At 40.0% G+C, this 24,230-nt stretch overlaps 1 protein-coding gene across 1 annotated transcript in view; it reads right to left on the bottom strand.

Annotated features, from left to right (window-relative positions):
• TMEM255B (transmembrane protein 255B) overlaps positions 1 to 24,230 on the bottom strand; it is a 120,776-nt gene that overhangs the window by 66,256 nt on the left and 30,290 nt on the right. The window contains exon 4 of the mRNA XM_073614726.1: positions 11,113 to 11,202. Coding sequence (XP_073470827.1) covers positions 11,113 to 11,202 — 90 coding nt within the window. The remainder of the gene's footprint in view (positions 1 to 11,112; positions 11,203 to 24,230) is intronic.

Raw genomic sequence — 24,230 nt, 5'->3', positions numbered from 1 at the left:
CTGCTATCAATCTATCCAATCAGGACTCGAGACACTGGCTGGAGCTGGTGTGCTCATTCTCGGCACTGGACCAGGCTCAGGTAAGTAAAAGGGGGGGTCTAGGGTGGTTACTGCACTATAGAAGGTTTTTCACCCTAATGCATAGAATGCATTAAGGTGAAAAACCAGGAGGGTTTACAACCCCCTTTAAAGCGGTTAAAGTGCTAGTCTCAGCCTCATCTGCCATGACAGGATTTAAATGGGTCTTATGCCCCGTACACACGGTCGGAATTTCCGACAGAAAAAGTCCGATGAGAGCTTTTCATCGTACATTCCGACCGTGTGTATGCCCCATCGGACTTTTAATGTAGAAAATTCAGACGGACTTAGATAGAGAACATGTTCTATATTTTTCCGACGGAACAAATTCCTATTGGGAAAACCGCTCGTCTCTATGCTCTTCCGACGTACCAAAAATGACGCATGCCCTGAAGCAAGTACGAGACGTCGTACATGTTGTCCCATCGTACATGTTGTATGTCACTGTGTTCTTCACGGTCAGGATTTGGTGTGACCGTGTGTATGCAAGACAGCTTGAGCGGAATTCCGTCGGAAAAATCTTCAGAGTTTATTCCGACGGCAAAACCGGTCGTGTGTACAAGCCATTAGATCCCCTTGTCATATGATTCCTAAGAGCTTGCTTAACGATAAAACCTCCCAGGAATCCAGCATTTCCAGCAAAGGATCTCTCCGATGGGAGCTTTTGGTTGGATAATCTGACCGTGTTTATGCCCCATCTGACTTTTTCTGTCGGCATTTCCGACGGACTTAGATAGAGAACATGCTCTAAATTTTTCAGTCAGAAATGCCGACGGAGCTTGTCCCGTCGCCAAGTCTGACTGTGTGTACGCGGCATTAGAAGCATTAACACACTCCTTTTCACCCTTTTTGAGTCTATATACTTATGGGACTGAACCTTAAAAGTGACTTTGCTCATTGCTATAACTTCAGCAAAAAGAGTATCTGAAATGCAAGCACTATTGATAAGGGAATACCTGATTTTCTACCCAGAGAGAATGGCTCTGACATCCTCATTTCATACCTAAAGTAGCCGCTTCATTTCACTTCAACTAAAAAATAAGTCTACCAGCCTTACTTATGGTCAAGGGTGAACCACATCCTTTAGCCGTCAAGGGTAACATTTCATCGTATCTTTCGGCTACTAACTCATTCAGGAAAATGGCAATCTCCTAGTTGTCTCTCACGGCTTCAGGAAAGGTCAAGTGGCTCCACCACGCACGATAGCCTCATGGCTGGTTAAAACCATCAAGAAGGCTTATTCGATACAGTGACTCAACACCTGAGGGCTTGAAGGCTCACTCTACCAGGGCAGTGGCAACCTCCTGGGCAGCATATGGTAAAGTATCTCCAGAAAAAATATGTAAAGCTGCAACATGGTCCTCCAGGAACACGTTCATATAACGTTATAAAATGGATCCTGCTCAGTTGACAACTCTTGTTAATAGAACATAGTTCCTAGCACCCACCTGGCTGGCTAATTTTATCCCAGTGTGTGCAGCCATGATGCGACAGGAAAAAGGAAAATTGTATATTCACCTTTAGTACTTTTCCTTTCCTGGTGCATCTCATGGCAGCACACAGATTCCCACCCATTGAAGTGATAGATACAGAGAATGACACAGAGTAATAACCCAGCGCCAGTGGTAGACCACCCGGAGAGTTTAAAACAACACCTGTGCTATATAACATGTATAATATGTATATTTCATACAGCCCATACACAATGTAGAGAGGGGAGACCATCAAAAATAACCCGTGCAGCCAGACAAACCGTAACTGGTAGAAACAGATCATAACAAGAACAACACATATAGTCCAGCGCCCAGGATATTTTTGAAAAGCAAAATACAACAGGCATAAAATTAAATGTTTTAATAAACCAGTGGTGAACCAGTCATAAAAAATAATCTCAGGTAACAGTAGTAACTACTAATGAAACCAAGTTAGGAAGCACTGTTGTAGAAAAAACACATTATTGTAGAGACATACAATAACACAGTATTAAAATGTGGAAAACCAAATTCTCACAGTTATAAAAAAATGTATATTGCACTTAACATCAGCATGTACTTGAGCTTCCGGTCTCAGCCACGAGCGTAAGTGACGTCACCCAGCCCCTCCCTCTGTGACGTCACTTCTAGTCGTGGTTGAGACTGGAAGCTCCAAATTTATCGATGCTGTTTGTCTTTTACTGCAAATGTAAGTTACTACTGTTCAATAAATCACAGTTTTTACAGAATTGGTGCACTATGGAGATTTCCTTTGTCCTATATGGTCTTATATGGTCCTTAAATGGAGGAGAGGAGGATTAATACAGCACAGTGGGAGAGTCTTTAACATTAACCATCCCTAATTGCTGCGCCACCTATCCCATCCCTGGTTTAGTGCTCTGAAGAGGGAAGACTGGAATGTGATCTGCCATTAAAGAAGATGTAAAGGCAGACGTTGTATGCATTAAGATAAAAAACATTTTGTGTGTAGCAGCCTCCCCAGCACCCCATAATTTACCTGAACCCCATCTCTCTCCAACGATGTCCATGAATGTCTAAGCCATCTGAGACACTCCTCCTGATTGGCTGAGACACAGCAGCTGCACCATTGGCTCCTGTTGCTGTCAATCAAATTCAGTCAGCCAATCAGGGGAGAGAGAGGGGCGGGGCTGGGTCAGGTCTCCATGTCTGAATGGACACACTGAGCTGTGACTCGGCTCCAGTGCCCCCATAAGAATCTGCTGACTGTGGGGGCACTCGATAGGAGAAAGGGGCCAGTAGCAGCAAAGAGGGACCTGAGGACTCCTCTCCCCTCCACTATGCGTGTCGACACAAGGATCACGTGATCCCTGTGTTGACATGCATAGGGGAGGGGAGAGGACAGTGTAGGCAGTGGCAGCCTCACGAGGAGTCGCTGACAGACAACAGCTGTGCAGCTTTATCTGGTGTTAATAACTGACTTTATGTTAGAGATTGGTGAGCTGGAAGCACCATACAATTGTGAGTACCTCTCTTGACCTTTTATTAAAATATGTGGTTTTAAACATTATAAGCACTATGTAGTTTGTTTTCCATCTACATGTAGGGAGGAGACTGACCTAAGGATCAGCACAGGAGCCTAGAGATTACTTTTCAATTGAGCCCAGGGGTGACTCACTAGCGCTGATTGACCAAAGTTAGTTGTGGGGTCACACTTCCTGAGGTGAGTATAATACCACTGGGGAGGAGCACAAGAGTGGTGGCACTTTGATTATATGTGGAGCTCTATCGCGTGGATTAACCAATATTGAAAATTCACAAAGGATATGCACTGATGGACTTGTGTTCTACTAGGCACTGAAGCAGTACACTGGAGGACTTTTACTTTGCAAGTTTATTTTTCACTTCATTTTTATTAATCTCTGTTTTTTCACAACTGTCATCTATTTAAAATGTTTATTGAATATAATATATAGGAGACACTTGGATGTAGGGACAGTGTGGCACTATTGTTGTTTTGAATGACTTTAGATAGATATTGCTGATGAAGTGCGTGTGTATAATAAATTTAAAATAATAAAATAATAATAATAATAATAATATTATAAATAATTATATATATATATATATATATATATATATATATATATATATATATATATATATATATATATATATATATAATTGATGAATGATAGGCAGAGGTGTTATATGTTATATTGAATACATTTTAATGGATATTAATCAAGTATCTTAACAACCAGGACAATTGGTATACATGATTTGTACCTCAAAAGCCCCATCTTGGTTTCTTGGATTTAGTTACTATATCCTAGGAAAGTGGTACGTCAAATTGAACATCTAACATTAGCTTTAATCTTTTTGTATAAGTACTGAATGCATTGTCATTTATTTCCTTTATGTAGAATTTTACATATGCACATTAGTGTGTGTCCAATAGAAAGAGCAATAGAAGAAACAGATTTATTATGTTATAGTCATACAAGAACTTTATCTATAATAGAATGCCAACAAATGCACTAAAGCCCTTTCATATTTATGTTCTCTATCTCAGAGTAACATTGAAGTGTGAATTAAAGAGATAAGAGACAAATGAAAGAATACTGATGTAAAGGCAGCTGCCAGGGAGGTAATAAGAAAGGTATTTTATCTAAACCAGTTTTTTTTTGTTTTTTTTTTTTGTTTTTTTTTATCAGAACAGTAAATTGTGAAACCCATTTGTTCTTTAAAGAGGAGCTCCAGTCTCCTGTGTAAAATTTAAAAGTCAACAGCTACAAAACTGTAGCTGCTGACTTTTAATAAACAACCACTCGCCTGTTCCATGATACAGCAATGCACTCAACCCAGCCATTCTCCCCTCCTGACGTCTGTCTAGGCTTGCCACCTTTTCTTCGAGCCAAACCCAAACACTTCAGCGGGGCTTGGCATTTTTTTTGTAGCATACACTATGAGATTATAAAATACCTGGGACACCTCTGTGTGCCCTAGGGGAGTAGTAATGTGGCACGCGCAGCGGTGAACAGTGGGTGTAGCCAATTGCATATAGTGCAGGTGTGTGTAACGTACAATATAGTGCAGGTGTGTGTAATGTACAATATAGTGTATATCGTGCAGGTGTGTAATGTACAATATAGTGTATATAGTGCAGGCGCGTGTAATGTACAATATAGTGTATATGTAGTGTGTAAAGTACAATATAGTTTATATAGTGCAGGAGTGTATAATGCACAATATAGTGTATATAGTGCAGGCATGTGTAATGTACAATATAGTGTATATTTAGTGTGTAATGTACAATATTGTGTATATAGTGCAGGTGTGTGTAATGTACAATATAGTGTATATAGTGCAGGAATGTGTAATGTACAATATAGTGTATATCGTGCAGGTGTGTGTAATGTACAAATATAGTGTATATAGTGCAGGAGTGTATAATGTACAATATAGTGTATATAGTGCAGGCATGTGTAATGTACAATATAGTGTATATAGTGCAGGCGTGTGTAATGTACAATGTAGTGTATATAGTGCAGGCGTGTGTAAAGTTCAACCTGTACCTGTATATGTGGGGGGGGTGTATATGGATGGTATATGGGGGGGTAAGAACTGTGTATATGGATGGTATATGAGGGGGTGAGAAATGTTTATATGGATGGTATATAGGGAGGGTGAGAACTGTGTATATGGATGGTATATGGGGGGGGTGAGAACTGTGTATATGGATGGTATATAGGGGGAGAGAGAGCTGTGTATATGGATGGTATATAGGGGGGTGGAGAACTGTGTATATGGATGGTATATAGGGGGGTGGAGAACTGTGTATATGGATGGTATATAGGGGGAGAGAGAGCTGTGTATATGGATGGTATATAGGGGGGTGGAGAACTGTGTATATGGATGGTATATAGGGGGGTGGAGAACTGTGTATATGGATGGTGTATGAGGAGAGAGAGAACTAGATGGATGGATGGTATATGGGGGTGGGGGGCGGCAGAACTGTATATATAGATAGTGTATGGTGGGGGGGGGGAGTGGTGAGGACTGTATATATATATATGGTGTATGGGGGGAGGGGTGAGAAAACGTTGGCAAGAACTTACTTTACAAACTAGTCTCCCAGCGCAATCTCTGCACAATTTTCAACAGAGCAGCAGGGAATGGGAAGGGCTCCACCTTCAACCCTACCTCCTTGTCCCTTCTGCAGCCAGCCAGAGGAGAGCACCCGGCAACATGGAGGCTCCGCCTCTGTGTCCCGTCTGCAGCCAGCTCTGCAGCACACTGAGCTGACGGAGGAGCGCCGCTGAAACTGACAGTGCAGGGGGTAGATAAGGAAGCAGCAGGAGCAGATATTATAGCGGAGTAAGCGGACCCAAACTCGGGACACGGCCACGGAGGCACAGTGAGCCACCGGCGAGTCTGAATAATGTGCCCGGGTCTCAGACGGGCACAAACTTCCACTGCTGATTGCCTAGGCGCTGGGTACCTGTCAGAACCTGTCAGAATCAGGTACCGTCTCCAACCCCCCCCTCCCCACTCCTAAAAAGTACCATTGCTTCATCATCAGGAGCAGGTGAGGAGGCCTTAAAGCAGAACCTGGAGCTCCGCTTTAAATATGTCCCTGTTTTAGCTGGACATATATGGGTAAATGAAGTAAAACGGAATACACTGGGTCAGGGCTACTAAAAGAGAGAAGAGATCCACAATTTCTGCAGGCTGTTGGAGCCATGGCGTCCATTAAGAAGATTGCCACCAACACCACAATCAGTGACAAGTCTGACTTTTGATGTCCTGTCAGCGGCCATTTCTCCATGTTCTAATTAGAGCAGATTGCCTAAGTCACTACCCAATCCTTGATTCAGAGGGAAAGACTTATACTTCAGTATTCAATTAGAATATTTCAATAAGCAGCAGCTAACACAGTGGACTGAGACCTTAGAAGTTAGAAAATCTCTTTTCTGAAAACTCAACACATTCATTTTATTTTCTGGAATGGTAGATACCAGGTAAAAACAAAAATGTTTTTTTTGGCTGACATGGGGAAGGGTAAGAACCTCTGTCAGGTTTTATCACTCAGAAAAGCTAGGTGAAGAGCACCACACCAAAAGATCTAGCCAATCTGAAAGTTTTCCTTAGAAAATAATATGCTAAAGTGTTTCAGGGGCCAGGCCTTAATGAAGGCTAACCAACATGGACAATTTAAATGAAATACAATACATACAGGTAAAAATACAATTAAAATGTAAATTTATAGAAATGATAAAGTCTGAAAAGAAAATTTTTAGATAGTAAATGTTAAAGTGGAACTTAAGAGATCCTATTAATCTCTTCAGTTTTAAGTGCTCCTCTCTGCCTATAAGCATTAAAGTACCCTTAGCCACGCATGTGCAGCTCAGCATACATTTAAGGCACAACTTTGTGCTGTGACGATGTGACTCCTGTGCACATGAGCAGAAGTGTTCACAGCTTGGTCATCAAGTGGCTGAATAGTCTGAACCCAGAAGGAAGACCAGGAGAAGATGGCACCTGTGACTGGTGGAAACGCTGACAGCGTAGCACTCGAGGTGATGTATCTTTACTGTGATGTAAAATAAATAAATAAAAAAGGTATGGGGTTTCTGAGTGATGTTCAAGCACTAAGCCACTAGGTAAAGACAAACAGGCTTATTTAAAAAGTCTTTCCAGTGCATGTGTGTTAAATTACAGGATATGGTTAACCACCTGTGAATGTTTGTTGATTGTCACATTCACTCCCGCCGGGTTGAATTAAAAAACTGAGAGATCGCTGTACCAACTAAGCGATGTTAGTTGAGCAATCTCTCCCGCTGTGCCTTTGTGTTCTGACAGGGGGGCAGCTTGCTCAATTAGGCTTTGACAAAAGAATCTAGAACAGCTTCTCCAGGTTCTGTGTGCACCAGTTTTAGTAAATCTCCTCCACTGTGTTTTTCTCAACAAAGGTGGAGTTACAATTTAACCACTTGCGACCAGCGCACGCCGATTTACGTCGGCAGAATGGCACTGGTGGGCAAAAGGGCGTACAAGCGGTGCTATGGGCGCGCGCGTGCCGCTGCAGTCTCCGTGACTGTGACCACGGGTCCCGTGGACTCGGTGTCTGCCGGGTGCCCGCGATCGTGTCACTGAAGGGGTAGAATGGGGAGATGCTTTTGTAAACAAGGCATTTCCCCGTTCTGCCTGGCGATATGACAGAGATCACAGCTCCCTGTCATCGGGAGCAGTGATCTCTGTCATGTGAGGTGTAGCCCCTCCCCCCACAGTTAGAATCACTCCCTATGCACACTTAACCCCTTCACTGCCCCCTAGTGGTTAACCCCTTCACTGCCAGTGTCATTTACACAGTAAACAATGTATTGAAATAGTGTCAAAAGTGTCCGATCTGTCCGCCATAATGTCGCAGTCCTAATAAAAATCGCAGATCGCTGCCATTACTAATAAAAAAATGAATAATAAAAATGCTATAAATTTATCCCTTATTTTGTAGACGCTATAAATTTTGCGCAAACCAATCAATATACGCTTATTGTGATGATTTTTGACCAAAAATATGCAGAAGAATACATATCGGCCTAAACTGAGGAAAAAAATTGATTTTTTTTTATATATTTTTGGGGATATTTATTATAGCAAAAAGTAAAAAATATTGCTTTTTTTAAAAAAATTGCCGCTCTTTTTTTGTTTATAGCACAAAAAATAAAAACCGAAGAGGCGATCAAATACCACCAAAAGAAAGCTCTATTTTTGGGAAAAAAAGGACGTCAATTTCGTTTGGGACGTCGCACGACCGCACAACTGTCAGTTAAAGCGACGCAGTGCCGAATCGCAAAAAGTGCTCTGGTCAGGAAGGGGGAAAAATCTTCCGGGGCTGAAGTGGTTAAAGTGGATGTATGGCCAAAACATAACTTTTAGTCTTATTTATTACACATATTTATATAGCACAATTTACTCAGTACTTTGCATATTGCACATTCATATTAGTTCCTGCCCTCAAGCAGCTTACAATCTAAGGACCTTTCCATATATGCATACAAATACTAAGGCCAACTGACCTACCAGCATGTCTTTGGTGTATGGGTGAAACCTGGAGTACACAGAGAAAACCATGTAAGCACAGGGAGAACATGCAAACTTCATGCAGTTAGTGTCTTGGCTGAGGTTTAAACTGAGGACCATATTTCTGCCAAGCAGCAGTTCTAATCACTTAGCCACTGTGCTGCCCAATTCTAGTTAGAAATTTTTCTCCTTATTTACTGTCATCAGACAGGAAGAGACAAAAAATCTGTAACGGAACATAGACATAAATAATAGCTGAATGGCCAGCTTTGATAATTGCTCTGTAATTTCCCTGCCCCTTCTTGCCTCTTGCATATTTCTATTGGTCAGTGAGGCTGCCCATCAAAGCAATGAGTCAAAAAGAATCTGAGAAGTCGGGTTTTAGTGGCAAGGCTTTGTACAGCAACAGTAAGGAGAGAAATATGAAAAGGAGTCCTAAAGCTTCCCATGCCTGCTGAATTAAAAAACAAAAAAAAAAAAACACATACAATACAATTTCTATGCAATATTTCATATTAATCTGACATTAATATTAAAAAAAATAAACATTTTATTTCTTTAGCGCTGATTGTAATAAAGAAAGAAAATATAGTTAAAAAAAAAAAACTTTACATCCCAGTTACCAACATTATTGGATTATTTAGCTGATATAGTTATACAGTGCATCCGGAAAGTATTCACAGCGCTTTACTTTTTCCACATTTTGTTATTTTACAGCTGTATTCCAAAATGGATTAAATTCATTATTTTCCTCAAAATTCTACAAACAATATCCCATAATGACAACATGAAAGAAGTTTGTTTGAAATCTTTGCAAATTTATTAAAAAAAAATGAAAAAAAAAATCACATGTACTTAAGTATTTACAGCCTTTGTCATGACACTCAAAATTCAGCTCAGGTGCATCCTGTTTCAACTGATCATCCTTTCTACTTGATTGGAGTCCACCTGTGGTAAATTCAGTTGATTGGATATGATTTGGAAAGGCACACACATGTCTATATAAGGTCCCACAGTTAACATTGCATGTCAGAGCACAAGCCAAGCCATGAAGTCCAAGGAATTTTCTGTAGACCTCTGAGACAGGATTGTATTGAGGCACAGATCTGGGGGAGGGTGCAGAAAAATTTCTGCAACATTGAAGGTCCCAATGAGCACAGTGGCCTTCATCATCTGTAAATGGAAGAAGTTTGTAACCACCAGGACTCTTCCAAGAGCGAGCTGCCCGGCCAAATTGAGCAATCAGGGGAGAAGGGAAGTAACCAAGAACCTGATGATCACTCTGACAGAGCTCCAGCATTTCTCTGAGGAGAGAGGAGAACATTCCGGAAGAACAACGATCTCTGCAGCACTCCACCAATTAGGCCTGTAGTCTAGAGTGACTAGACGGAAGCCGCTCCTCAGTAAAAGGCACATGACAGCCGTCTGGAGTTTGCCAAAAGGCAACAGAAGGACTCTCAGACCATTAAAAACAAAATTCTCAGGTTTGATAAAACAAATGTTGAACTTTTTGGTCTGAATGGCAAGCGTCATGTCTGGAGGAAACCAGGCACCGCTCATCACCTAGCTAATACCATCCCTATAGTGAAGCATGGTGGTGGCAGCATCATGCTTTGGGGATGTTTTTCAGTGGCAGGAACTGGGAGACTAGTCAGGATTGAGGGAAAGATGAATGCAGCAATGTACAAAGACATCCTTGATGAAAACCTGATCCAGAGCACTCTGGACCTGAGACTAGGGTGAAGGTTCATCTTCCAACAGCAAAAAATAACCCTAAGCACACAGCCAAGAGAACAAAGGAGTGTCTGCAGGACAACTCTATGAATGTCCTTGAGTGGCCCAGCCAAAGCCCAGACTTGAACCCGATTGAACATCTCTGGAGAGATCTAAAAATGGCTGTGCACCGACGCTCCCCATCCAACCTGATGGAGCTTGAGAGGTCCTGCAAAGAAGAATGGGAGAAACTGCCCAAAAATAGGTGTGCAAAGCTTGTAGCGTCATACTCAAAAAGACTTAAGGCTGTAATTGGTGCAAAAGGTGTTTCAACAAAGTATTGAGCAAAGGCTGTGAATACTTATGTACATGGGATTTTTTCATTTTTTATTTTTAATAAATTTGCATAGATTTTAAACAAACTTCTTTCATGTTGATGTTATGGGGTATTGTTTGTAGAATTTTGAGGAAAATAATGAATTCAATCCATTTTGGAATAAGGCTGTAACATAACAAAATGTGAAAAAATTGAAGAGCTGTGAATACTTTCTGGATGCACTGTATATCCGCCGTTTTTTGCGGTGGAATAATGAACTGAAGTTTGCTGTATACAGGAAGTAATTTCCCAATACTCAAACCCATTCATCAATAACCAATATATGTAGAAATGATGTAGTTGGCTGACTATACAGTATATGACAGCATCTATTTCAAGTGTGTTTGTCCTTTTGCATAATGTAAAACTAGAAAGAGTTTAAAAGCATTATCATGAACAAATACTCACAATATGTCGTGCCGCAATCACGCCATCAACTATAGCACAGCAGAACGATGCTACCACACCAAAACTGATAAATACAATGGCAGCTACTAGCTAGAAGAAAAAAATAGGCTGGATCAGAAAAAGTTTGTTGTGGAAAACGTTTAGGTTTAATAAATGTAAGAAAAATTACATTATTAATATTGGATATTAATATGACCTTTTAGGTTCCATGTTTAAGGTTTCTTTATTTGAACCATATTTAGTATCTTAGTATACTTTTAGTATCTTACATGTATTTTTGAATATCAATTTATGTACTATGTGTTGCTTTTAAATATATGTCAATACATTTTTCTTACATTTTTTACATATGTTTTAGGTGTGACTTATTAAAAGTCCTGTGGGAATAAGATTGTTGTTGTATAAATACTAATTGGGACTGAGACATCACCTTCACCCACCTCTCACCAGCTCCCCCCCCCCCCTTCTTGTTTATTTTACGTGTAATAACTTTTAATGTGGATATATTTATTTGTATGGAAGATGCATAGAACAAATTCTCTATCACCTCAAACTTTGGTTTATGAGCCCATGCAGAATCATTGAGGTTGATTTACTAAAGGCAAATAGGCTGTTAACTTTGCAAGGGAAGCTGAACTTTACAAGGGAATGTTCCCCAGAGCTTAGTGAATGTGGTGAAATTGCAGATTGCAAAAAATACCCTATCGTGTGCAAGGAAAATAAACAAAAACAGCATTTTTGCTTGCACGTGACTGGGTGATAGAAGTCAGAGGAGCTCTACCTCATTCATGAAGCTCTAGGCATAATTCCCTTGCAAAGTGCAACTTCCCTTGCAAAGTGTACAGTCTATTTGACTTTAGTAAATCAACCATACTGAGTGAGCTCCTTTAGACTTAATAGAGAACTGTGACTTTTGCCCTGAGTGGTAGTCATTTATAGTGGGGTCATGCTACAGCAGAAGATAATGCATGTCTACAATGCCAGTAGATATTAGAAAAATGATAACTTCAGCTGACCATAAATGCACATCTACTTTATTCTGCTGATTGACAGCATTAGTACTAAGCGTGAACAATGTCTATATTTATTTATTGATATCTGTCATATTAATGTTTATACAGGCTAGTGATACATTTTGGCACATTTTTTTGTACAATTACCATGCACCATCTATGTCAAAAGGAAGCCTGATCTAGGACTGCATTTCAAAAGCAGTAAAAATAGTCATAGATTTATGTCAGGTAATATTGTCCTAGTGAGAGTATGTTATACAAGCAATGCACATTTTAATATGAGATACGAGATAAATAGACTACTGCTTTAAATAATCATTGGTTCAAAATAAAAGGTTGCGACCTCAGTTCTGATCCAATCCCCTTACAAGTTTAAACACATCCCCTGGGACAATGAGAGGAGTTCTCTAATACATTTCATTACTGATGTTAAGGATAGTGCCAAAACTGTGCATACAGGACATGTGCCACAAAATGCACAGCACTAAAGTTTGAATAGTGGTATTCACTAGAAGGGGTTGAAGTTTGGTTACGCTTTATAGTGAATGGTTAGCAAATCTATTTGCCAGACACAGGTTATGTGAACAGAGATCCTCATAGGGAGGGCCATCTATTGGCTGCCAACAACCTATCTAGTGATATATGTTGACAGAAGTAACTTGGGGGGTCAGTTTTGAGGAAGGCTATAATACAAGCATAACTACCAAGTTAGAGGAAGACTTAAAGGCATTGTACACATTGATATGTTTTCATTTTATTTTCATTTTTTTAATGTACGTTTTGTTCCAAAAATATATAAATATAGAACATCCAGAGATTTTATAGAGAAGGACGTTATACACAAGGTCAGATAAACATATATGTCAAGTGGTATTCAACTGGTATACAGTGTATCAGAAAAAAAAAGCATCTCAAGATAACATCAGTCTAACATGAGAATTCACAGAGGTAGGGTTATGATAAGTTATCGTCAACCATATAGTATTAAATTGCTACTAACCCAGGACCCTGAATTCACTATATCTGGTCTCCCACAGTACAAAGAACATGGAAATGCAATAGTTTTAGTAAATATAAAACTGCTAAATACCTTTTCTCATCAGCAGTAAATTGAAGTCTTGCGACTTCTATCAGTGCCTGGTTAAAGCTTGTAGGAGGAGTTTTCATACTGCATTGGCTATCCTATTAGGATGCAGGACCCTGACCCTCTGTCTGGACAGTGCTGATTGGCCCTTTGCTGATCACATGCACTCTTTGTAGGGTCATGGCTGATCAATCCCCCTGTGTTCATATATTGCTGCAGCTAGCATATCCCTATTCACTAAAGGTAAAAGACAACTTCTTGTTCCAGGTTACACAGTGTCCAATGCGTGACTCGACATTTAATCTGTATTTCATCACAAATGTGGGAGTTCAAATTATTTGAAAAACTACATGGTGACCTTATTTGTAGACATGTGCACACTGAAATATTTTGTTTCCGAATTTCGTTTTCGTCCGAAATATAAATTTATTTAGTTACTCCCGAAATTCATTTTTATTTATTTCGTTTTTCGTTAAAAATTGCATTCGTCTGAAAATCCAAATTAATTAAGGACGAATCTGTCATTGAAGGCTTATGGTGTCTGTCAAATGTTCAAAGAAGATTCGACGGAGCAGCTAAACTGTATGTGTACAGTCGAATTTCCGGTCGAATTTTCAGCCTATAAGCTAGCTGTAGTAGAATTCTAATGTTGTATGACTAGTAATAATTATATTTATTAATTATTTTACTAGTCAACCAACATTAGAATTTTTCTATAGCCTATGGGCGGATGCATTTGACCGGAAATGTACGATTGCAGCGTCGTACAGTTTAGCTGCTCCTTGGAATCTTAGAACTTTCGACAGACACCATAAGCCAAAGATTCGACGTTTGTATGTTTTTCGTTGCCTTGTCGAATCTTCGTTGTTCATGTTGAATGGTCTACTCTACCCCAACAGTCAGCCAACTTTCACATTCGTTTCTCAATCTCCACGTGCAATGGCGGACGCGGCATCCAACGTTGTGTCAGATATTGATATGGTTATTATAATATAGAATCTATAATAATAAATCCCCCCCCCCCACAACACGGGCAGCCTCTGAGGCTATCACAATACTAACAACACTAGTATCACTATCTAGTTCACAACACTAACACAATAGCAGCAGATTATTATGAAAAAGTTAAGTTGAACTGTAGCTTGCTTCACTATTGTTCTGCTGCTGTGCTTATGCTTAATTGCTAAATAATTCAGGTTCTCTGACAAACGGACCAGCTAAGATTGACTGTTATTTGAAGTGATTCAGTGCGTGTGTCTCTCTGCTAGCAAATCGTAGGTGAAAGTAAGTTGGCTGTACGTGTGTACTTAGTTCTAGCTATTTTACTGCTCCTCCTCTTTGGTTACAATTGGCCAATAACATTCATCATCATCATTATTTTTATTTTACTTCCTCTACCCAATTCCAGCAGCGATCTTTTCTCTCTATGTCGAATCTTTTCTCTCTATGTCGAATCTTTTCTCTCTATGTAGAATAATCTTGGACTAATAGAGTTAAGGTTAGGCACATTCAACCACAGGTTCGATGGACACAGATTGTTATTGTCAGCATCATGTCGAATCTCCTATCTATATCGAACTGTTGTCGCAACTAAAACGAAAATAAAGCATTTGTTTATGTTGGATCTTTCGGTTTTCGTATTCTGCACTTTCGTTATCGTTTGTTAAAGCAATAACGAAAATACCTGAAATTCGGACGAAAATGCATTCGGACGAAAACTAATGCACATGTCTAGTTATTTGCTCTGCCCATTGTGTCTGTATCAGATCTAATTAATGTGTAGCTCTCACCTACTGAGAACTAGACTAAGAGACCCAGTAACAGAGATATATGTAATTTCTTCACAGGAAATTATAGGTCTTACACTACAGACAGAGGTCATGCATTAAAATGTGCAGGGCCATGCCACATGCCTGTGTTTGAACAAAAACTGAGACTTATTACACTGCAATGTAAAGATGTTGCATGTACTAGACATGTGCGCCGTCAATAAATTTGCTTAGTTTCGTTCCATTTCGTATTATAATTAATTCATAATACGTAATTCATGTCTGAAATTCACTTTGGATTCGTGCGAAATACGAATTTTCGTTAGGTTCATAAACTTTTCGTAACAATAACGAAAGTTCGTTGTGCTGACTTTCTGGGTTTTTAGCTTTTAGGTTCGTTAAGTTTTCGTAACAATAATGAAAGTTCGTTATGATAAATTTATCGTTATCAGGGGCTCCCACCATCCCTGAGCTGTGCTGACTTCCTGGGGTTTTTAACTTTTAGGTTCGTTAACTTTTCGTAACAATAACGAAAGTTCGTTATGATAAATTTATCCTAAGTTCATAAATGAAATTTCGTATTTCGTACAAAATTCGTATGCATAAAAATTCGTATTTCGGATCCTCACGAATGTACGAATTTCCAATTCGTATGAAACTAATCGCACATGTCTAGCATGTACAGGGCAACCACTGAAACCCTGAAACTACATGATCAATGCGCATCTTATGCAGGAAAAAAACACAAGGTGTGAGTAGGAAAGTTTATAATACTTTTAAGTCAAACAATCCACCCCAGGAGAGGGATTACATCACTCTGGCTCTGGGATTTGTCAATACTTTATAATTATTAATATTTTTATTATTATTGTTTACTCTGTAGGTTCCATTCTAGCAAGTGTTAATCAGTCAAGTAGACTGTGCAATTTTACAAGCTAGGCTCTGGAGCAACTGAACTTGCAGAGTGCACAGTCTATTTGCCTTTAGGTAGCCTTCCTGACGGTATTCCCGAGTGTGGATCGGGGTTAAATTTCAGTCCCATTAGCGGTAACTCTGAGCCACACTCAGGATTACATTGCAGGATGCTGGTGTGGCTTTACTTACCTTGTCCCCAGGATCCTGCGATGTCCCCCGCTGTGTCTGCGGGCTCTGTCTCCTCCGAAGCCTCTCTGTGCCAGGCTCCGTTCCCTGCGAGCGTTGCGACGCACGGGGGTGGAGCCTGGTGGCAAATTCAAAAAAATGTACAAACCATAACACATACAGTACTGTAATCTTACAGATTACAGTACTGTATGAAATTATTTCACATTCCTTTTGTCCCCAGTGCTTTGGCCCATGCCCTGCATGCAGTTTTATGTTATATATACTGTTCTTTCTGCCTGGAAACTGGAGATTGTCCATAGCAACCAAAAAGTGTCCCTTTACGTCAAAAGTGGCTTTAGACCAGCTAGAAAACAGCGATAGTAAATTAGAACATTTGCAGAATTGAGCGATAGTGAATCGTGGGGAAATGTATTTTATTATTATTATATTATTATTTTTTTAAATTATTTATATTTATTTATTATATTATAATTTATGTTTTTGTGTTTCAAACTTCATCATACCCGGGATATCTACTAGACTCTTGTTTGGACAGATTTAAGTGTGTTATTGTTAAGAATTACAGGCTTACAATATAAAACGCCAAATTTCCATGCAAAATAATTGTACCGCTTTCAGCACCTAAAATCCGAAATAATCATACCGCCAGGGAGGTTAATTGACCCCAAAGAATAGCTTACACTTTTTTACTCTATATCTGCTTTCTTTGTTGCGTTCAATTAAACTAATGATACAAACTCTGCTATAACCTTGGGAAGGAGTGGAATCTTGCCTCACTTCATGTCCATGTATCCAAAAATAAAAATGCAGATGCATTTTCCAGAATTCCAGCGCCAGGGAAATGTAACCTATAATGGCTTCTATTTACCCAGTGCTCTTCAGAAGCTGTTATTACATTAGTGTTAACAATAAATGTTGTTTTGAGTTTTATTGGATTCATTGAATTCAATTTGTTGTTATATTTATAAATGAGAAAGGATATCTAGCTGAACAAAATGGAATAAACCAATTAAAATGATACAAAATACAACAGGAAGACAACACAAAAATATTTTAAAATGCCTTGAACTATGCAACCTCCTTTCCAGTAAATAAAAGTACTTATTCTATGGTTATATAACTCTAGTTGTTGACATGAGAGTAGTGACATTGGGGAAGTCGAATTACTAAAACTGGAGAGTGCAAAATCTAGTGCAGCTCTGCATAGAAACCAATCAGCTTTCAGATTCTTTTTTTGTTAAAGCTTAATTGAACAAGCTGAAGTTAGAAGCTGATTGGCTACCATGCACAGCTGCACCAGATTTTTCACTCTCCAGTTTTAGTAAATTAAGCCCATTGTGTTTATTGTGAAGAAAGGGCCTATGCTGACAACAGGTTTACAAAGTGGATGCTACAGTCAGGCTATCAGCCAAATTCTGTATTCCTCAGAAACTTGCAAATAAGTGACAAATATTTTGAAATCATCTATTCATCTCCCTCCTGGTATCTGCTTCAATATACTTTGGCAGAATTCAAGTTGTATGATGAATGCTATTCTTCAACCAGTGCAAGACCTGCAATTTTAGCATTTGTGAAAAATAGCCTATAGAAATATAACTTCATGCATTAAAAAATAATAATCTCTGCGCAGCACAATGAGTACTAAACAGCTAAAATAAAACCATAAATAACCCAATTTGTTAAAAGTTGCTGCTCACACTGTGCTGTGCTTCCCAGTTCCCACATCAACCTTAAGAATGAATCAAATAGTGCCGCGCAACTATATATGGCAATATATAAAGAACCGATGCAATAGTAAAACATGAAATTACGCCATCAAGCTCCACCCTGACATTTTTCTTTACTTGCTCTGAGACTTCTTTAAATGGAAGAACACACATGCAAATCTTCACAGGGTCTGGCAACATATTTAACTGTTTTCATTCGTGGACTTTATTCTCATAGAATATAATATTGTCTTTATTTTTTTTTTGTCATATTGAACTGGCTTGATGACACAATAATAGTTCCTTTGGGTGATTAGGAGAGTTTTGGAATATTTCACATTTTACTATTATTTTATGTATGTTCTGTATATATTAGCAGTAGCTGCTGTATGAATGAAGTCTGCTAACAGCAGCTGCAGGCTTCATTTGTAAACAGGTTTTAATAATGATGTTATATGGTATTTCTTTTAGGTCAAATGAAAAATATATCCATTCATTCCCATATGATGTAAGTTTAGGATCACTGAAATAATAGTAAAAACAGTTTATTTTTTTCAGCAAAGTTTTTCCTATGTTATTCTTTAAAAAGACTCTATCATTAGGATACATGTATTGCTGCAAAGAAATAAAGCACATGAAGAAATAGAACTGTCAAATATGGCTTCCATTACTGACCTTCAAAGTATTGAACAGTATAAAAAACGAATTTAAGATATGCTAGTAGGAGTGCCAAGACTATGAAACTTTACACTTTCTTTATCATCATCCCAAATGCAGACCCCTTACTCAAACAAACAGAAATTATCAAGGCTCCCAGACAGGGTCCCTATCACTGTTGTGGAGTGAGCTAAAATCATATCAATTCTCTCCCTAAGTGCTGAGAGCAAAGATGGGATTCACTGCCTGTAGGATATATGTACAGTCATGGCCAAAAATATTGGCACCCCCTGCATTTCTGTCTACCAATGCTAGTAGCATAAGGATTAAAAATAGTCAATGTTAATGAGAGAGTGAAGTTCTGCTTAGAATACAGTCATGGCGAAAATTAAAGGCCTCTCAGAATTTCTGTCAGATAATGCACCACTTCGCCCAGAAAATTGTTGCAATTACAAATGTTTAGGCATTCTCATGCTTATTTATTAAGTAGAAACAAAAATCCAAATCTGCCACATGCCACGCAAAACTCCAAAAATGGACTGGACAAAATTATTGGCGCCGTCAAAATATTTGGTAGCACACCCCTTGGGAAAAATAACTGAAATCAATCGCTTCCTGTAACCATCAATGCGTTTCTACACGTCTCTACTGGAATTTTGGACCACTCTTCTTTCGCTCTTCCAGGTTAAAGGCCTCATTTCTTTTTCTGAAAATAGTAGAATGATGGGCTTTACCAAAAAGCTGTAATTTTGTTTCGTCTGTCCACAGTACAATCTCCTCAAAAGGATTTTGGCTTCCTCAGGTAAATTTTGGCAAACTCCAATCTGGCTTTTTTATGTTTCTGTGCCAGCAGTGGGGTCCTCCTGTGTCTTCTACCATAGTATCCCTTTTCATTCAGAGGGTGACATATAGTGGCAGCTACAAAATATTTTACACACATACAAGAATGACATTTCCTGCAAGGCTAGTTAAAAACACCTGAACATATTAAAAAAATACGGGGGTTTGGTCACACTATATGGTCATATAGTGCTAAGCCCACTTACTGCGACAAAGTACCCCGAATTAGTGGGTCCTACTCTAGTAATAGAATGGAAGATCCTTTGTCTCAACCATGGGAGCTAAACTCCTCTATGTGGGAGAACTGAAGGGGATACATCCTATACACTGGTGGCCACTAAATAAGAGGTAATGAGGAGGGGGAGGGGTGCCCCAGCCCAAAAAACCTGGTCAGGGTCTATTACAATATACAAGAACAGCTCCCATGGTTGAGACAAAGGATCTTCCATTCTATTACTAGAGTAGGACCCACTAATTCGGGGTACTTTGTCGCAGTAAGTGGGCTTAGCACTATATGACCATATAGTGTGACCAAACCCCCGTATTTTTTGAATATGTTCAGGTGTTTTTAACTAGCCTTGCAGGAAATGTCATTCTTGTATGTGTGCGCTGTAAAATATTTTGTACCGTTTGTAGGTCTTATAGCAGCACCATCATGAATTTAAACGCATTGTAGAGTGTGCCCCCCAAATATGTTCTTGTATATCGTAATAGACCCTGACCAGGTTTTTTGGGCTGGAGCACCCCTCCCCCTCCTCATTACCTCTTATTTAGTGGCCACCAATACATAGGTTGCATCCCCTTCAGTTCTCCCACATAGAGGAGTTCAGCTCCCATGGTTGAGAGAGCACCATCATGAATTGTAGGGTGTGCCCCCAAATATGTTCTTGTATATAGTGGGAGCTGACACAGTTGTACCCTATGCCTGAAGGTCAGCATGAATTTACCTGGAAGTTGATTGAGGTTCTTTATCCACCATTCGAACAATCCTTTGTTGCAATCTTTGATCAATTTTTCTCTTTTGTCCACATCCAGGGAGATTAGCTACAGTGCCAGGGGCTGTAAACTTCCTGACAATGTTGCGCACAATGGACACAGGAACATTAGGAATTTTTGTGCCCAAATCCTCAGACAATTCCTTGCTGTTCTTTCTCTTCTCTATGCTCTGTGTGGCACACAGAGATGTACGTTTATCAAACAGAGAAGAGACAAGATCCTGATGATCACAACCGATCTCTCAGGTGTGCCAGTTTATGAAGCTGAGATGAGGAGTGGAGAACATGTTCTTCACTCCTCATCACAGGACACACCCTTCTGTCATTCACTTTTACACAGATGACCAGTTTATGAAGGAGAGAGCTGAAGATCTCACTGGCCATCTCTGTGAAATATCTCTGTCCCAGATTCTCCAGCTCAGCGCTGGAGAATCTGGGTGAGAAGCTGCTGTAATGTGAGGAAGGAATATCAGCAACAGCAAGCTTAAAGATTGATATAAACAATAACTATATATGTTTATGTGTGTGTGTGTATATATATAGATAGATAGATAGATAGATAGATAGATAGATAGATAGATAGATAGATAGATAGATAGATAGATAGATAGATAGATAGATAGATAGATAGATAGATAGATAGATAGATATATATATATCTATATATAGATATATATATAGATAATGTGTTTTATATGCCCCAAATGCAGTTAACAGACATGCATTTTGCCACACATTTTGTCATTTGACAGATACACAACCAATGTGCCAAAATGCGCATTGAAAAAATGCATGTCGCTCCATGCCCAAAAAATGTTCAATTTGGCTTTTTGGGCCTTTTTGGTGTGCATTTTGGTACGGTTTTTGATGCACTTTTTGCTCCTTTTTTCAACACACATTTTGGCTTGTTTTTTAAAACGCATTTTAGCACATTTTTGTGTGCATTTTGGAGCTTTTTTAACATGTATTTTGGCTAATTTTTTACCTGTGTTTTTGTGTGCATTCCGGAAACACATGCAAAATGCATGATATGCTTGCGCTGCCATTAATTGTTACTGGCACCCCAAAAGTAGCTAGCAAATGTGCTGTTTGCCAAAATACACACAAAAAGTGAATCAAAATGCTCGTTAACAAAATGTCAAACTACATGCTACAAGAAGTGCCAAAATGTGCGTTAAAAACCACACCAAAATGCGTGTTAAAATAACCTGGGCTAAAATGTGTCCGCTTCAATACCGGGCCTATTCTGGCACTTCTCTCCTACATGTAAAAATCATCATTTTTTTTGCTAGAAAATTACTCAGAACCCCCAAACATTATATATGTTTTTTTAGCAGACACCCTAGGGCAGGGATATGCAATTAACGGACCTCCAGTTGTTGCAGAACTACAAGTCCCATGAGGCATAGCAAGACTCTGACAGCCACAAGCATGACATCCAGAGGCAGAGGCATGATGGGACTTGTAGTTTTGCAACAGCTGGAGGTCCGCTAATTGCATATCCCTGCCCTAGGGAATAAAATGGCGGTTATTGCAACTTTTTATCTTGCACGGTATTTGCACCATAATTTTTCAAACGCTTTTTTTTTTGGGGAAAAAAAATGGTTTCATGAATTAAAAAATATCAAAACAGTAAAGTTAAGGCCGGGACTTGTCATACGCACCCTGGCTACCCCGTGAACACAGAGGACTCTCACAGACGTCTTCACCGCTAACCACTCACATTCTGCGGGTCTGGGATCGCACAAATGCCCTGTATGCCTTGGTGCCCCCGGGCTCCCCATTCGCACCTCTGGGGGGATATAGGTGGTTCCCTCCTGGGGAGCAGAGGACCTTTTCCGGTACTTGGGTTACAGACGGCAATTACAGTTACAGCAAATTCGTGGATAAGGGCAAGCTGATACCCCTAGACGTCTTGCGGAATAGCCACGGCAGATTCCCTATGGACTGGTGGAGGCACCAGCAACTCCAACACTTTATTGCAACAGAGGGGACCCCGATGAGAGGGCTAGACGCTATCACCACACTAGAAAGTCTTTTCATAGAAGAAGAGCCAACTCCCCATTTGATTTCTGAGCTATACAGGCTACTGGGCTCGGTTTCCACCGCTAGTAAGCCGGCTTTCATAAGGGAATGGGAACGAGACCTAGGGGTGGAGTTCACGCCAGAACAACGTCTACACATATATAAACTAACACACTCTAGCTCCATAGAGTCTAGAACGCAGGAAACTAACTACAAGCTTCTAACCCGCTGGTACCGTGTACCAGCTGTCATAGCACGTATCTACCCCTCGGTTTCTGACCGCTGCTGGCGAGGTTGTGGTCAGAAAGGCACCCTTCTTCATGTATGGTGGGAATGCCCAGTAATTAGGCCTTTCTGGATGGAAGTACAGACTACCATTAAAAATGCCCTGCAGATTGAGATCCCGTTCTCCCCTGAACATTTCCTCTTGCACCTCCCCACCCTCCCTCTAAGCCATTACAAAAAAAGCGCCCTTCCTCATCTATTAAATGCCGCTAAAAGGCTTGTACCTCTCTATTGGAAGCGTCCACAGGTTCCTACCTTAAAAGAATGGCTACAGAAGGTGGATGATATCAGGGAGGCGGAGGAGTGGGTGGCGAGGTGCAAAGATAGGAGTGAGCGCTTTGATGGTATTTGGGCTTAGTGGCGGAGATTCACCATCGACACTAATCCGGTGTCCTCTAGCCTGGATGTCGCGCTGTTGGAGTTGGCAGAGCCCTCCTTGAAGCTAAGGAGGCCTGTTCGTGGTGACGTGCGTGCCTGAATGGAATGTCTCAACCTCCTATTGATTGCACAAGGTGCAAACTTTTCCTTTCCTAAATGCATGGTTCACAAGGTCTATAGTTTAAGGCTCATATGAGACGCTATGCGTCGCTAGTGACTACAAACAAGTTCTGTATCTCCTTTATTAGATATTAGAGATGTTATTTGTTTAGACGTATTGGTCAGGGGCTCCGCCTGGTGACATAGGCACCTGTGTGACCGCACTGGCCCAATGGGATGCCCAGGGGGCGCTTCCCCTAGGTGAAGGTTAGTTGGAGGCCTGTGGCCCCCCTTCCGGGGAATCCGCCCAGTGGGCATCTTGGGGCCTTGAATCAAAAACGGGGCCCCTCCCTCCGGTACAAAAATGGAGGGCTAAGAGGGATGGGTCCGGCCAAGCTGGTACGGCGGGACCCCCTTTTGGGACTCAGTATGACTGTTTAACAGTGCAATACAGTTTGGAGATGATTTAATCCCTCACCCCCTTTCCCCTCCCTCCCTTACTCCTACGTTCTATAATTTGCTATACATTTTGTTTTTGTATCAACATATCGGTCTGCACTGGAAGAAATGCAATGTAATGTGGTAAGAATGACCATAGAATATATGTATGTATGTTCCTTTTTTTATTATATAAAATAAAAATAAAGATTACAAAAAAAAAAAAAAACCCAGTAAAGTTAGCCCAATTTTTTTATATAATGTGAAAGATGATTTTACACTGAGTAAATAGATACCTAACATGTCACGCTTTAAAATTGCGCACACTCATGGAATGGCGCCAAACTTCGGTACTTAAAAATCTCCATAGGTGACGCTTTGAAAATGTTTACAGGTTACCAGTTTAGAGTTACAGGGAAGGTCTAGGGCTAGAATTGTTGCACATGCTCTAACGCACGCGGCAATACCTCACATGTTTGCCTTGAACAGCGTTTACATATGTGGGTGGGACTTACATGTGCGTTCGCTTCTGAACGCGAGCTACCGGGGACAGGGGCGTTTTCAATTTTTTAAAAATTATTTTACTTAATTTTTTTTATTTTTACACTTTTTTAAAAAAATTTTTTTATCACTTTTATTCCTATCACAAGGAATGTAAACATCCCTTGTAATAGGATTCTATTGTGACAGGTCCTCTTTATGGAGAGATGCGGGGTCAATAAGAC

This window comes from Aquarana catesbeiana, linkage group LG02 (genome assembly GCF_042186555.1).
Source record: "Aquarana catesbeiana isolate 2022-GZ linkage group LG02, ASM4218655v1, whole genome shotgun sequence".
In the NCBI taxonomy this organism is placed as follows: Eukaryota; Metazoa; Chordata; class Amphibia; order Anura; family Ranidae; genus Aquarana; species Aquarana catesbeiana.
The sequence above is the reverse complement of the archived record's forward strand: the minus strand, read 5'-3'. Positions and strand labels throughout refer to the sequence as shown.